The 12,624-nt window shown below is 40.4% G+C and overlaps 2 protein-coding genes across 2 annotated transcripts; one reads left to right on the forward strand and one right to left on the reverse strand.

Annotated features, from left to right (window-relative positions):
• Positions 1-214: 214 nt before the first annotated feature.
• LOC113161117 (SLC35A4 upstream open reading frame protein) lies at positions 215-1,250 on the reverse strand. Its single transcript, XM_026358644.1, has 3 exons — positions 1,154-1,250; positions 718-816; positions 215-437 (listed from the first exon to the last, which is right to left on the reverse strand). Exons 1-3 carry the CDS (start codon positions 1,166-1,168, stop codon positions 240-242), a joined length of 312 nt encoding a protein of 103 aa, XP_026214429.1. The 5' UTR covers positions 1,169-1,250; the 3' UTR covers positions 215-239.
• A 730-nt stretch (positions 1,251-1,980) lies between these two features.
• Positions 1,981-11,947, forward strand: hmgxb3 (HMG box domain containing 3). The gene is made up of 21 exons (XM_026358210.1): positions 1,981-2,164; positions 2,615-2,767; positions 3,003-3,177; positions 3,789-4,298; positions 4,411-4,518; positions 4,668-4,802; positions 4,906-5,126; positions 5,512-5,624; positions 5,712-5,792; positions 5,950-6,032; positions 6,120-6,227; positions 6,392-6,532; positions 6,667-6,974; positions 7,140-7,267; positions 7,464-7,595; positions 7,735-7,919; positions 8,023-8,245; positions 8,470-8,603; positions 9,018-9,137; positions 9,294-9,503; positions 9,705-11,947. The coding sequence occupies exons 2-21, from the start codon at positions 2,628-2,630 to the stop codon at positions 10,299-10,301; spliced, it is 3,852 nt and encodes a 1,283-aa protein (XP_026213995.1). The 5' UTR covers positions 1,981-2,164; positions 2,615-2,627; the 3' UTR covers positions 10,302-11,947.
• The last annotated feature ends 677 nt before the right edge of the window (positions 11,948-12,624 follow it).

The raw sequence follows: 12,624 nt of genomic DNA on the forward strand, positions 1-12,624 counted from the left end.
AATCAGACATTAAAACCTCATAAACATGCCTTACATCCTGTATGAACACTAACTGACCCCAAAAATACAAATGGAATTTGAAGAAAGTCTTTTTCTTGGATGCCCCCAAACAAAATAGCAGTTAAAATGTTATATGAATAATTCAGTTGACACAAAAATCCTGAATGCTGATCTGTCACAAGCCGGCACCTGTAACAGCATTTCTTCCTCTTCTCTCTGTCACTAGCAGTCAGCTCAAGCTATTTTGGTCCTTTTTTGAAGTTGTTCATACACTCTTTCACTGTCCTTTCAATGTTGGGCACTTGATAGTTCTGTGCTGCATATATGCCAGTGACTGTTCCCAGCAGCACGCCCAGGATGGCAGAGGAGCGTAGTTTGGCCACCACATAGCCGGCAAGGAAGCCCTTCAGAAATGGCGATCCAAACACAGAGCTTCCCTACGAGATCAAAAGACCACAGCGTGATTTTAAGGACATACAGATGTGTGTACAATACAAAACCAAGCAGAGAGGAGTTGTATGGGACCTGAAAACAATTCCACTAACAATGGGTCATGACAATGTTACATTACAACGTGGATACAGTGAGTTTTTTTTTTTTAAAGTTCATAACCTTTACTGAAGAGAAGCAGATTCTAATTTATTTCAATACAAATATAACTTAGATAGTCAAACTAAATAGGAGAAGTGAGTCACAGTGGGCTGTAAAATAACCTACCTGAGGAATTCCTGCAGAAACTTCGTTCTCCACTCGTCTCTGAATCTCCTCCAACTGATTTCTGAGTTGTGTCAGATCTTTCAACTGTTTCAGAGGATCCTGAAATAAAACCCAATGTGTTATATTTGGATTACGAAACACTGGCAGGTAAACATTATTACAACTCACGATTGCTAACTTTACTTTGCCTAAAGTTACAGTTTCCCAAGAAGAGCTCCTCTAACAACACAGCTCCACAGTTCTCTCTTAAGAAGCTACTAGCAGCTACTAAGATCGACTTCATTTATAAACGACTCTCGATACTCATAATTGTAATTTAATACAGGGACAGCAGCTGCTGGGAGGAAAATATGTTTTGTCGTCCAAACATTTGCTGACATCTGACAAAACACGTGAGAACAGCACGTTTAAATCCAGACCACAGTAACTCGCTCACCTTGCCATCCGCCATTTTTGCTCGGTGAGATGATCGATGATCGATGATCTGTCCTTAAAACAGCAGCTGTTTTTTTTTTTTTTTTTTTTTGATTCCAGCTCGATTAGTTTAGTCTGCGCCTGAAGAAGAAGGTGTTTGAGTTTGTCTTGTAGGAATAAATAAAGACTTGAATACTTTTGAGAGATACCTGTTTGTGTTTGAGAATTCACGTTTGGTTTCGGTTTTGATGCTTTTGCAAAATGTCTAAAAATGTGTTTTGATCTTTTACTGCATTTGTTTAAATCACCAGGTTGCCATATTTTAAAATAACCTCTCAAAATCCCCCTTTCAGATACAGACTCCTAGCTAATTGGTTTATTATTATTAAGAGTTCTTCCTCCTTAAAATCATTAAGAGCAAAGAATACTTTAATAAATATTTTTTTCCTCACAACTTTTATTTATTTCTACTGTTTTGTCTTTGAGTTTGACCCGTAAAATAAGCTCAAATATACTGTTTTCATGCATATATCATCAATATTAGTATTAATGTGTGTAATACCCTAAGTTGCAAAGCCTGTGTAACTACATCCCCCAAAAATATTTTTCTTATTGTCTTTATTGGGCTTTATGCAACATAATCCTGGCATGTGACACCACTTAGATAAACAGATTAATAGCAACTCTAAATAAATTTAATACACAATTTCCCGTTTTCACGAACTGATTTCTACTCTAAAGTTCTGTGAGGCGCACGCCTCAGTTTTCACGTGTCAAAAACGTGCCCTGTGATTGGTTTATCTTAGTTCATTCCGACATCTGATTGGCTGAAAACCATAGCAACAAACCGCCATGTTTTTACCAATCGACGTGAAACGAAGCTTCTTTACGGACATTTTCTCATGGCAAATGATTGATTTAATATAAAACATAGGCACATTTCAGCATTACTTACTGCTGGCATAATGTCTGACTTTTTCGGCGACTTCTAAAGGTTGATTAGAGCCGTTTGTGGAGCCTTGGGCCGTCGAAGGTAAGGTTTCAATAAGAAGGCATTTCATTGGATAACACTGACTGTGCAGGCAGTATAAAGACACGCCATTAAACATACTTTTAAAGCAGGAAAGGAGCAGTGTCTGAAACATGTTAGCACTTTATGTGTCCTACAGTGATAAGTACCATAGTATTTCCCTTTACCTAAGACCCTTCAGGGCTTTATTCTCTCTCTGAATGAATTACCATACCCATAGTGACACTGAGCTGTAGCCACCCACTGAGCAACAGTAAGCTTCAGGAATCCAGTGCTTTGTATTCATAATTACTGTTTGTTTTTCCAACACTCATTCAGTATCCATTTCCCATATATTCTTATGCTTAGGTAAACTAATATGAATACAAATATACTACAACACAGCTGTAATAAAGTCTACTTTTACTGGTTTCAAAGACAAAATAATGTCACACAAATTTTTGTTGGCTGTAGATCTCTGCAATTCATGGAGAAGGTGGAGGTGTATGAGGTCGTGAAAATGACTGAAGAGGGCGAGAGCTGCTACAGCCAAATGGGTGTAACTACCTCAAAAAAGAGGAAGATCAAAGCTGAGGAAGAGAGTGTTGAGAAAACTAAGAAGCCCAGGTAATGTGCACAGTTTCATACACAGCTTCACAGATGTGTCTATATAGAAACTTTTACCCTCTGAGGTACAGAGGTGCTCAGCGGCACATCTTCTAAGTCGAAAATGGCCCACAATGATTGACAGCTTAAGAGAATATCAATATAATATGTATGTATTTCTGTGCCTGTAACTGCACAAATTGGACATATTTGCCTCTCATAATCATATACTGATTGTAAAATTTGTCTGTTTTAGGTCCGCCTATCTACTATACTACTTTGATGTTCACCAGATTTTGCAACAGGAATCTCCCAATTTGCCACAGTCAGAGATCAACAAGCGTATCAGCGAGAGCTGGAAAAGGCTTAGTGTGGCTGAGAAAGGCTACTATCTGGAGAAAGCCAAGTCTGAGAAGGAAGGCACAGATACAGTAAGCTACATTCTAAATTTTTGAAAGCAGGCAAACAACATGCTTTCACCATCAATGCAGTCATCTCCCCAACCTTCAGAATAATTCCTCATGTAACTACCTGAATAAGTGTCATCAGGAGGTGTAAATTTGACATATGCATCCAAATATTAACATCTGTAATGAGTACTTAAAGATCTTTAATAAGTTATTCAATAATTAAAGAAATCGGTTGTTTGATCATCAGTGTGTTTAAATTGACAGAACGCTTTTCTTTATTAGTAATTTGTTAGTGAGCAGTGAAGCCAAACCAGTCTTTTGAAAAGGTTTGTTGATGGAGTGCTGGATTTGGTATAAGCTGTTAAATATATCTGAGCCCTTTTTATGATTACACACAGCAGAGCACTCTTGTAGTTAACTGATGTCATTTGTAATGAAGTTGGCTCATATAATTACGGATGAAGTGACAATTAAGTGACCAATTAGTCTCACCCATTAGCTTTATCTCACAGCAGAGATAAAGCAGTATTTTCCTGCTTTATCTCTGCACCAGCCACTTATGTCGACCATAATGTCAAAACGATTCCATAAGAAGCCATTAACAATCTTTATAATTGTGATTTTTCTCTCAGTCTCTCAGCCCCTCCAAAGACCTGCCAGGCTTCCGCAAAATCCTCCCCAGAGCCAGTTACTTTGTTCTATCTAAAGGCTGCCCCACGAATCACCAGCTAGGGGGCTTTCAGCCTGAGGTAAGCGTGGAGTCTCCAGACTCTCGATTTGAAGGAAGCTTGACCTCAGTCACCCTCGCTCACGAGCTCCAGTTCCCACCTCCTGGGCTGGCCAGTGAGGTGGAACTTTCCGAGCAGCCCGTTGTTGTTGATAACATAGCAGAGGAGATGGCAGTGGTGTCTTGTCAAACTTCCCCCCAAGGAATGCCATCCCCTTCTTCCTCCTCTGCTTTGTACCCCATCTCATCCAACGCCCCAGCCTCCACAGATGTCTCTCAAGGCTCTGCTGAACTTAAGACAAATGAAGTCACTCTAAAAGGAAATAGGAGAGTTGCTACTGGTGGTTTTGGTGGATCGATGGTTCAGCAAATACAGGCAGAAACTGCACAGGTGGTTGCCATCATACCTACCCAGGTGAGACTTGCATACCCTTCTACCAATTAGCAGAATGATTACTTTAGGTTTTTTAGAGCTTGATAGGTAAACATTGGTGTACAAAACACTGTTGTTGTTACCTCCTCTCCAGAACCTGCTAGAGTCCAAGTCTTTGTCCAGTGTCAACTCTGTGGGGCCAGTGATGATGGTCTCTGTAGGCGCCAGCATAGAACAAAGTGCCAAACATTCATATAAAATGGTGAGTAACCCACTCATTTATTCTGCTTAGAAATGTCAATACTGAAACTGAGACTCATAGAGTCTGTACACAGAAACATAAATCAAGAATAACATGAGAACAGCAAATTTAGTTAGTGGGTGTGAGTGACGTGAACTTGATTTCTGCAGTCTGTAAAGACATACACCAGACGAGGTCGGGGGAGGTGTCTGAATCCTGGCTGTTCCTTTGTATATGTCACCCGCCACAAGCCACCAACGTGCCCTGAATGTGGGAGCCACTTGGGTGGAAAATGGATACCTGTTGTAAGTGTCAGGCAGTGTCTGCAGAAACAGTAATAGTAAAATTGTTCAGTCTCCAGTTTTGGCCTGTTTTAATTAAATTGACTTGATTGTATTTATGCGTCAGGAAAAGAAGAAACAAGAGAAAGAAGCAATACCAAAACCATGTAAAGCTCAGAGCAAGCATTATGAAAGCTGTCAACCCACTCTACCCCCAGCTAAGGAGGATAATGCTGATGTCAGTAAAACAAAGACTGCTGGAAACAAAAAGGAAGGACAAATTGAGCAGTGCTCCAGAAAGCAGCGTGCAGGTCCAGCTGGAAAGCCACCAGAGGGCAGCAACACCAGGTTAGTGCAACAAACAAAGTGAGGATCAGTGAAGCTTTAGTGCTGAACTGTGTGACTCTGGTGCACAAAGCTTGGTCCTCAGAGCCAAATTCAAATCTTAATATTATTATATGATGTTATTATTTACAGTCTGCTATATGGGCTTCAACACTGTATATATTCACAACCTGGACCATTAATGCTGGTTTAGAAGGTGCATAGACACAAGTTTCTGTTTCATTTTTTTGTAAACATACAAAAGTTATTTGAAAAGCTGAAATGTGTAGGCCCATTGTAAACCAGTATATTACAAATGGAATAGGATTATATCGGCACCTTTGTGTATTGCTTTTAAGCTTTGAGCATAGTTTGTATTTTACTTGACTTATGTTCCTCTGTCTTACAGTAGACAATTGAAAGACAGTGTTAAAGGCAGTATAGTCCAAGGTCAGGACAGAAACAATGCTGCTGTTCAGAAGAGGTCTATCAGACCCATACTCCCTGCCTACCACAGCACAGGTGAGAAGAACACTCTACATACAGGCCATTTTCTGACGCCAAGCTGTCATCAAGCAGATTTACATATTTTCTTGTTTGTATTTTTAGGCCATACTTTGTTCCAGATCATAACTGTCCCTCCTGACAAAGGAAAATTGCAAACTGCAAACCACAACAGATCATCCACTGGTACTGCATCATTTGAAATAAAAACTCTGTTTGCAGTTTAGCTACAGGTTTATTTTACGTAGGTTCAGTGCATGTTATTAGCTTATTCAGAGAGGAAGTGAAATATCTCTGTAAGGTTTCTGCTCTGTGCAGATGTGGTCTTTTTTTCTAACCACAGGAGCTCAAGAGAGTTTCTCAGGTCTCAAACCAAGCACTTTAAAGCAACTTGGCCAGACGGTCCCGACAACCACAGCCAAGCAGGTTGTCACACACACAAACACTAAACCACAAATAGAAAATGCTAAAGATTGAATGTAGTTTTCTCACTGTAGGCATGCTTTTCCATAGGATTCCTCTGTGCCTGCATTTGGAGGTGAACCTGTGTCTTCACTGACTGATGCCAGAGTGAATGTCCTCTCAGTCGTGCCTTTTAAGCAGAACACTGTCTCCAACTTTGTCAGTATACTACGTTCCTTGTACACTGTAGCCTGCTATAAATTTACTGCTTAAAATTAGATTTCACCTAATGTTTCTTCCAAATGCTTTTTTGCCTCTGGATGTTCGTTGTTTCTTGATATTTGGGTAATTTGTATTTTTTTTTTTTTTTTTTATTCTCTTAGGACTTGGGACTGTCCACAGCACGGGGCAGGGGTCACTGTAAGAACCCATCCTGTGACTACATGTATAAGAACAGACATAAACCTGCAGTGTGCCCTAAGTGTGGCTGTGAGCTGACACAGAAGAACACCAAGGGAATAAAGGTGGCCGCTTAGTTCCTCCAGAAGTTAATGTAGAGTTAGTCATGTCTACTCTATCTCTGAATGCCTTTTTTAGCCTCAGCTAAACCTTGGATCCCTGAACAGTTGTCTCTTGTTCCTTTTTTTTACTTTCTCAGTTTGGGACACTGCTGGATCCATACCAGGCCTTGAGTCCTGAGCAGAAAGACATCCAGCGCCAAAATACACTACTGCTACTGCGCCATTCACTGCAGATTCCTGAGGGTGAAACAGAACTTCAGGAAACGTTAAACCTCATCCAAGAGCTCAATAGTCTTCAGATCGTCTTGGTTCAGCCAGGTGTTCAGGAGCATGAAGACAACATAGAGACAGAGACGCTGGTCGAATCAGGGTGGCCTCAGTTCTATGAATCAGCAGCCACTCACTGTGGCCTGTGTAACTACCCACTCTTCAAAGGAGGTCAGAGGTGAGAAGATAGGGCCTGAAATGAAAAGGAGGAGAGCTGGTCTATGTTTTTTGTGGTTTTAATAAGGTGACTCCCTTCTTTTCAACTGGGCTGCTTCTGTTTTTGTTACTTTCTAGTACTTTTGGTTCCTTAATATATGCTCACGTGTGTGCCTGTACACATTAGTACTGTTGCAGGGCAGGAGGACTGCTGGCTCCTTACCGAGACACTGCTGCAGACTTCCTCTCTGCAGCTCAAGGTGTGTCTCAATGTTCAGTGTTTGGCTCTGCACAGCTTCACTGACCTGCATCCAGGTAAACAGCACCACTGTCAAACAACGTTCTTCTTTCATCTTTCTTAACCAAGCATAGCACAGCCTGGTTTCAATGATACAAATCATTATGGCACATTTTAGCTCTAGTGCTTTAACAGAAGCTCAGTTTGAAGGTTTTTGTTTCACTGTGGTGCACCCTCTGTGAATTAAAACACAGGTTATTTATGTCTTGACAGGTTTGTTCAACATTGGGAACAGACTGCTGGTGAGTATCGACCTGTTCCTGAAGATGAGGGCCAGTATCAAACTAGGCCAAACCCCCTTACAGGCAGCCAGGACTGTACTGGATCACACCCCCAACCACCCTGGTAAACACTTAATTTAATCCTTCATACATGAATTCTGCATATGCTTTCAGATTTGTATGGGATTTTCTTCCTACAGTATATTGACAGTTTTTCACAGTATGTTTTCTATGAATTTTTCTGTCTTCCTCTTTTCCATCAGTTCATGCCCTGAGTCTAGAGGAATTATCTCAAATTCAAGAGCTTCTCCTGAGTGGTTACTGGGCCTTTGAATGTCTGACAGTGCGAGATTACAATGATATGATCTGTGGCGTTTGTGGTGTTGCTCCAAAGATGGAGATTGCACAGCGATGCACAAACAACGTTCTGGAGCTTAAGAACGTCGAGGTGACAGATTAATTGGAGGATTATAGAAAAAAATTATGATGCGTCTCTGAGCCTTTTGGCAGCGTCATGTCTAACAGTTCTCTGAAACATGCTGTGTCTGCAGTTCACCTGGCCTGAGTTTTCAGTCTCAGATGAAGTACACGTGGATGACTTCTGGCTGACCATGGAGAGTGAGGCTATCGAGCAGGCAGCTTTCCCCACAGACATCCCTATCACACGGGTTGATGCTTCCATCATTGCTCCCTTCATCCCACCTCTGATGAGGAGTTCCAATGTTATTAACACAGAGAAGGACAAGGTCCTGCCACACACCGAGCAGCCTTCAGGTATCTGATTCTTTTAGATAAATACTGAAGCTCAGACTTTATATGAACTGATACTAATAACGTTTTTTCTGGAAGTGAGGGGGGGGGGGAAGGGGGAAACGTGTTGAATTGTTACCTGTCACACGTTTGAGTTCACAGAGAATAGCGATTTAATAAAGAAGAGGAAACCCATGGAAAAAGTTATTTATTAACAACCAGACAATTGTTTTCCTCTGCTGTTTCAGGAGATCCATCAGTTTTGGTGCGTCTCATTCACGATGGTCAGCTGAGACTCGATAAGATAGAAGATCACAGCGAGGAAGAGCTGAGGACAATACTTCACCGCTGTGGGTCGAATGTCACCCCAGAATGCACTAAGGTGTGTGTGTGTGTGTGTGTGTGTGTGTGTGTGTGTGTGTGTGTGCGTGCGCGCGCGTGCGTGTGTGCGCGCGCGTGCGTGTGTGTGCGCGTGTGTGCACGCGTGTGTGTGCGAGTGACTGACTAAGAGAGAGAGAGAGAGAGAGGATAGAAAGAGAACATGTTCATGTTAAGTAACTTTAAAACACTAGACAGAATACAAGCTTTTAGTTTTGGAACAGATACACTGATCATGTGATAACTTGGTCATCGGTATAAGAAATCCCCTGCCACACATCCTCTGGCTCAAGGCTGCTTTGCCAAGGGATTTTAGTGTGTGGTAAATTTAGTTGTTTGTCATTGTGTTCTGACCTGCTCTTATCTGGGTGGGAGTTTATTTAAATAAATGCCTCCTTTCTGTCTCCATGTCTGTTAGAATGAACTGCTGGCCTCTCTGATCTCCTTGTACACGCTTGTTCATAGTGGTCTTTCCACCGCCGCCCAGCCCCTTCCACACTTCACTGCTGGCAAGCTGTTCAAAGTCTGCCCTCACAAGGTAAAGACATCAAACCTATTGTTGTTTAATTCAGTCATTCAAATTTAAAATTAAAAACTTTATCAACCAGATCTTTGTATCAAAATTCTCACTGGAAATTAAAAAATTAAAAAATCAGGCATAAGTGAAAAACTCTAATGTCATATCTGAGTCCAGGTGGTGTGCGGCTCTAAGTACTTAGTGAGAGGAGAGACGGCTCGAGACCACGTAGACCTGCTCCTTTCTTCTCGCTTCTGGCCCCCAGTCTATGTTAGTGACTCTGCCCGTCAGGTGGCACTTTGTACTGACTTGCAATATCCAGAACTGGCAGCCCAGATGTGGGGCAGGAACCAAGGCTGCTTCTCGGATCCCTTTGAAAAACCTGAGGTAAATCCGACTATTTGTTAAGAGACTGTCATTTCCTGCAAAGCAATTAAAATGAAACAACTAAAACACTGTCACTATCACTTGTTTTTATTTTTATTTAGCAAGACATACATTATCTTGGTACATAACTTTAATTACATCTCTCTCTTTTTTTGCATTTGATTGCTTAAAGCATGAAAACCTCTCTTCTTTCCCCGTCAGTTTGTATCATGTGCTGAACTGCAAGACCAGCCATACAGCGCAGACTCTTCCATAGTAGGGGAGAATCAGCAGATGCACCCTGTCACCAAATCTTCTTCTTCCTGGTTGGTTCATCCCCCTGGAGCAGAGCAGCTCACTGAGCCTTCTGCACCACCTTCAGATCACTACTCGATGTCCCTCTGCAGAGAACTGGAGCCTTATGTCAGTGTGGTGACTGAACTAGAGAAAGAGAAGCTACAGGAGGGTAGAGAGGGAAAGGAACAGAAACAACAGACTGAGAAGACTAAGAAAGACTCCACAGACACATCAGAAGACTCTGTGAGCCATGTGCAGTGGCAACCTGTAGTTTTCAACAACACAGCTTATTACTACCTGTACAACCGTCTGGTAGATTATCTCACCAGCAGGGACATTGTGACCCAGCAGATCAACCAAGTCGTGAAGGCCTGCCAGCCTGGAGAGGTAGTGATTAGGGATTCTCAGTACCGGCTTGGCGTGGCACAGATCAAGACTGAGAAGGAGGAAGATGGAGGAAGTGGGGTGGAGGGACAGAAACAAGAGGGACGGATAGAGACGTATGAAGTTGTCCTGTCCTGAGTAGAAACGTTCAGAATAGACAGCTGGATGAGATGCAATGTAAAAATGGCTTCATGCAAAGAGCTCACGGCAGGTAATTACTAGGGAGAAGAACGACCAGAGAGTATTCCCTTATTTGAAGCCCAGGCTGTACAACAGCACAGTACGTGAGCGCTGCACAGTTGTTAGATGCTGTCGATGTGAGTGTATGAGTATGAATACAGGGGTGTGAATTTTACAGAAGTAGAACTTATGGTAGAAAATGATAAGAATAGTGGTCACTACAGTTTATTGTAAAGATATAAAAAAATTCAGGTTACAGGCCAATTTTAAACCTCTCTAACAGTGATTGTGAGTATTTGTTGCGACTGAATGTAAGAAAATTATCTTTTCAAATGACTGAGAATGTAACATTATTTACTTTGTTTTACCAGCGTGGTGCCAAGAGTTAGAAGGATTTTTTTTATGTCAAAGTGAAATGAGTCCTAAAGTTCAATGAATGCTTTCCGGTGACTGATGTAGCTTGTGAACAGGATTTTAACTTCTCAGCGTAAATGGAAATATTTAACCATGAATGTTATAGTATATTTATTGCCTTTTAAGCCCAGAGACATTACTGCTTGATGTTTCACACTCTTACCTCTCATCTGCCACTTGTTGCCTTTTGGACTGATGCTTGCATTTCACAAGAAAGTACAACATATGTATGTTTTACTGTACTCTATGATACTGTGGTAATGGACCTTTTTCTTTATTTTGAATTACATTATCTTCTCCTTGGAGATCCATGCAAGGACACAGTCAGTCAGTCAGTTGTTGACTTGTATAAACCAATTAGCAGCCAACCTTATTTATATTATAGGTATTTCGTGAACTTAGCAGCATGAAGTACTTTAGAATTTAAATTCATTGTAAATTAAACGGCTGAAGTAATAAATAAATCTAAAGTTTGGTTAAGTTTACTGTGGTAAGTATGGTCAAACTGCCAAAAACGGTTCGAAAATCTGAGTCATTCATTATTAGATAAAGCAAGCCTTTGTCTAATACAGCATTACTATTGCATGTCAGTGTTAGTAACATTTAAAAATACGGAGGAGAATATTTCTACGTGTAAACTTTTGTGAGGTTTCTTTTAAGTCTTTGACTTCAAAAACACTATTATACTATTTGTTGTTACTTATGTCTTCATCATCACTACCCTCTAGAATATATTCATATTGGACCTTGCATATTGGACATTATAGTGTGAAGCAGTTCCTCATTATGTAAAGAACAGGTTCAGCAAGATTTTTGACATCAAGTATTAGTTACTTTAATTACAGTAAAGTGGTGCACATGGAGGCATGTAGTGTTGTTTAACAGTGGTAATTGTTCACTGTATTAAGATAAATGCAAATGTTGAATCAGATCAGATTAGAGGATGATTGTTCTGCCATTAACTCACACACACTTCACATTTGTACACATTCAAAGATACATCCATATTTTATGGGGCTTTTTTGTTTGTTTGTTTGTTTGTCTTTATCTATTTTTGAAGCTTGGACTTCCTGTAATAAGCACAATATGTCTAGTGTGTTTTTCTCCCTGGAGCAAAGTCATCATGGTTGTCGACTTACAGGAATTGTGTGAGAAGGATTCACTAAATTAAAGAGAACTAGTATGTTTTACTTGCTTGTAGTAAACATGCTTTGCTCAGTAATATTTTCCCTGCAAGATGAAGTTTAAATGTGATGACGTTCACCACCTAGACCATCCACAAGAGTAAAAGACAGTGAGCAGTCTTGACTTGCTGATATAGTCTTTATATAAGAACATATAAGTAAAAAAACTAAAGAAGGGCTGCTAAAATGTACATCTGCTTAAATAAACTTTCACAGCTTTTTATGACAAACATGACTATAAAACACAGCTATTTTACTTTAAAAACTTTTGGTATAACAGTACAAATAAGTTCATTTCATTGTTTTATAAACTTACTTGTCAACTTACTTTTCTGTGCTATTGCTAATTAGTATTTAAATGAGAAATGCCAAAAAAGAAATTAATAATGTAGGAAGACAATTGATAAGACAGATTACATCATGGAAATATCTTGGCTTCTAAATGGGAGATAAGACTTCTATTCTCAATATACACTGCCCTTCCAAAATAAAAGTCACTCTAATATTTAGTTGGACCACCTTTAGCTTTGATAACAGCATTCACTGTGGCATCGTTTCAATAAGCTTCTTCAGTGTCACAACATCTATTCTCTTCTAGAGTTACAATTTTTCGCCAAGATCTTGTATTGATGATGGGAGAGTCAGACTGCTGCGCAAAGTCTTCTCCAGCACATCCCAAAGAT

This window comes from Anabas testudineus, chromosome 10, assembly GCF_900324465.2.
Source record: "Anabas testudineus chromosome 10, fAnaTes1.2, whole genome shotgun sequence".
Taxonomy (NCBI): Eukaryota; Metazoa; Chordata; class Actinopteri; order Anabantiformes; family Anabantidae; genus Anabas; species Anabas testudineus.

Bases quoted from the DNA above. Each gene is read 5' to 3' on its own strand.
- hmgxb3 (XM_026358210.1), top strand. From the start codon at position 2,628: ATGGAGAAGGTGGAGGTGTATGAGGTCGTGAAAATGACTGAAGAGGGC. The intron at 4,519-4,667 runs GTGAGTAACCCA...TGATTTCTGCAG, and splicing joins CCAAACATTCATATAAAATG to TCTGTAAAGACATACACCAG. The intron at 6,033-6,119 runs GTTGTCACACAC...GCTTTTCCATAG, and splicing joins CGACAACCACAGCCAAGCAG to GATTCCTCTGTGCCTGCATT.
- LOC113161117 (XM_026358644.1), bottom strand. The intron at 438-717 runs GTAGGTTATTTT...TTGATCTCGTAG, and splicing joins TTTCTGCAGGAATTCCTCAG to GGAAGCTCTGTGTTTGGATC.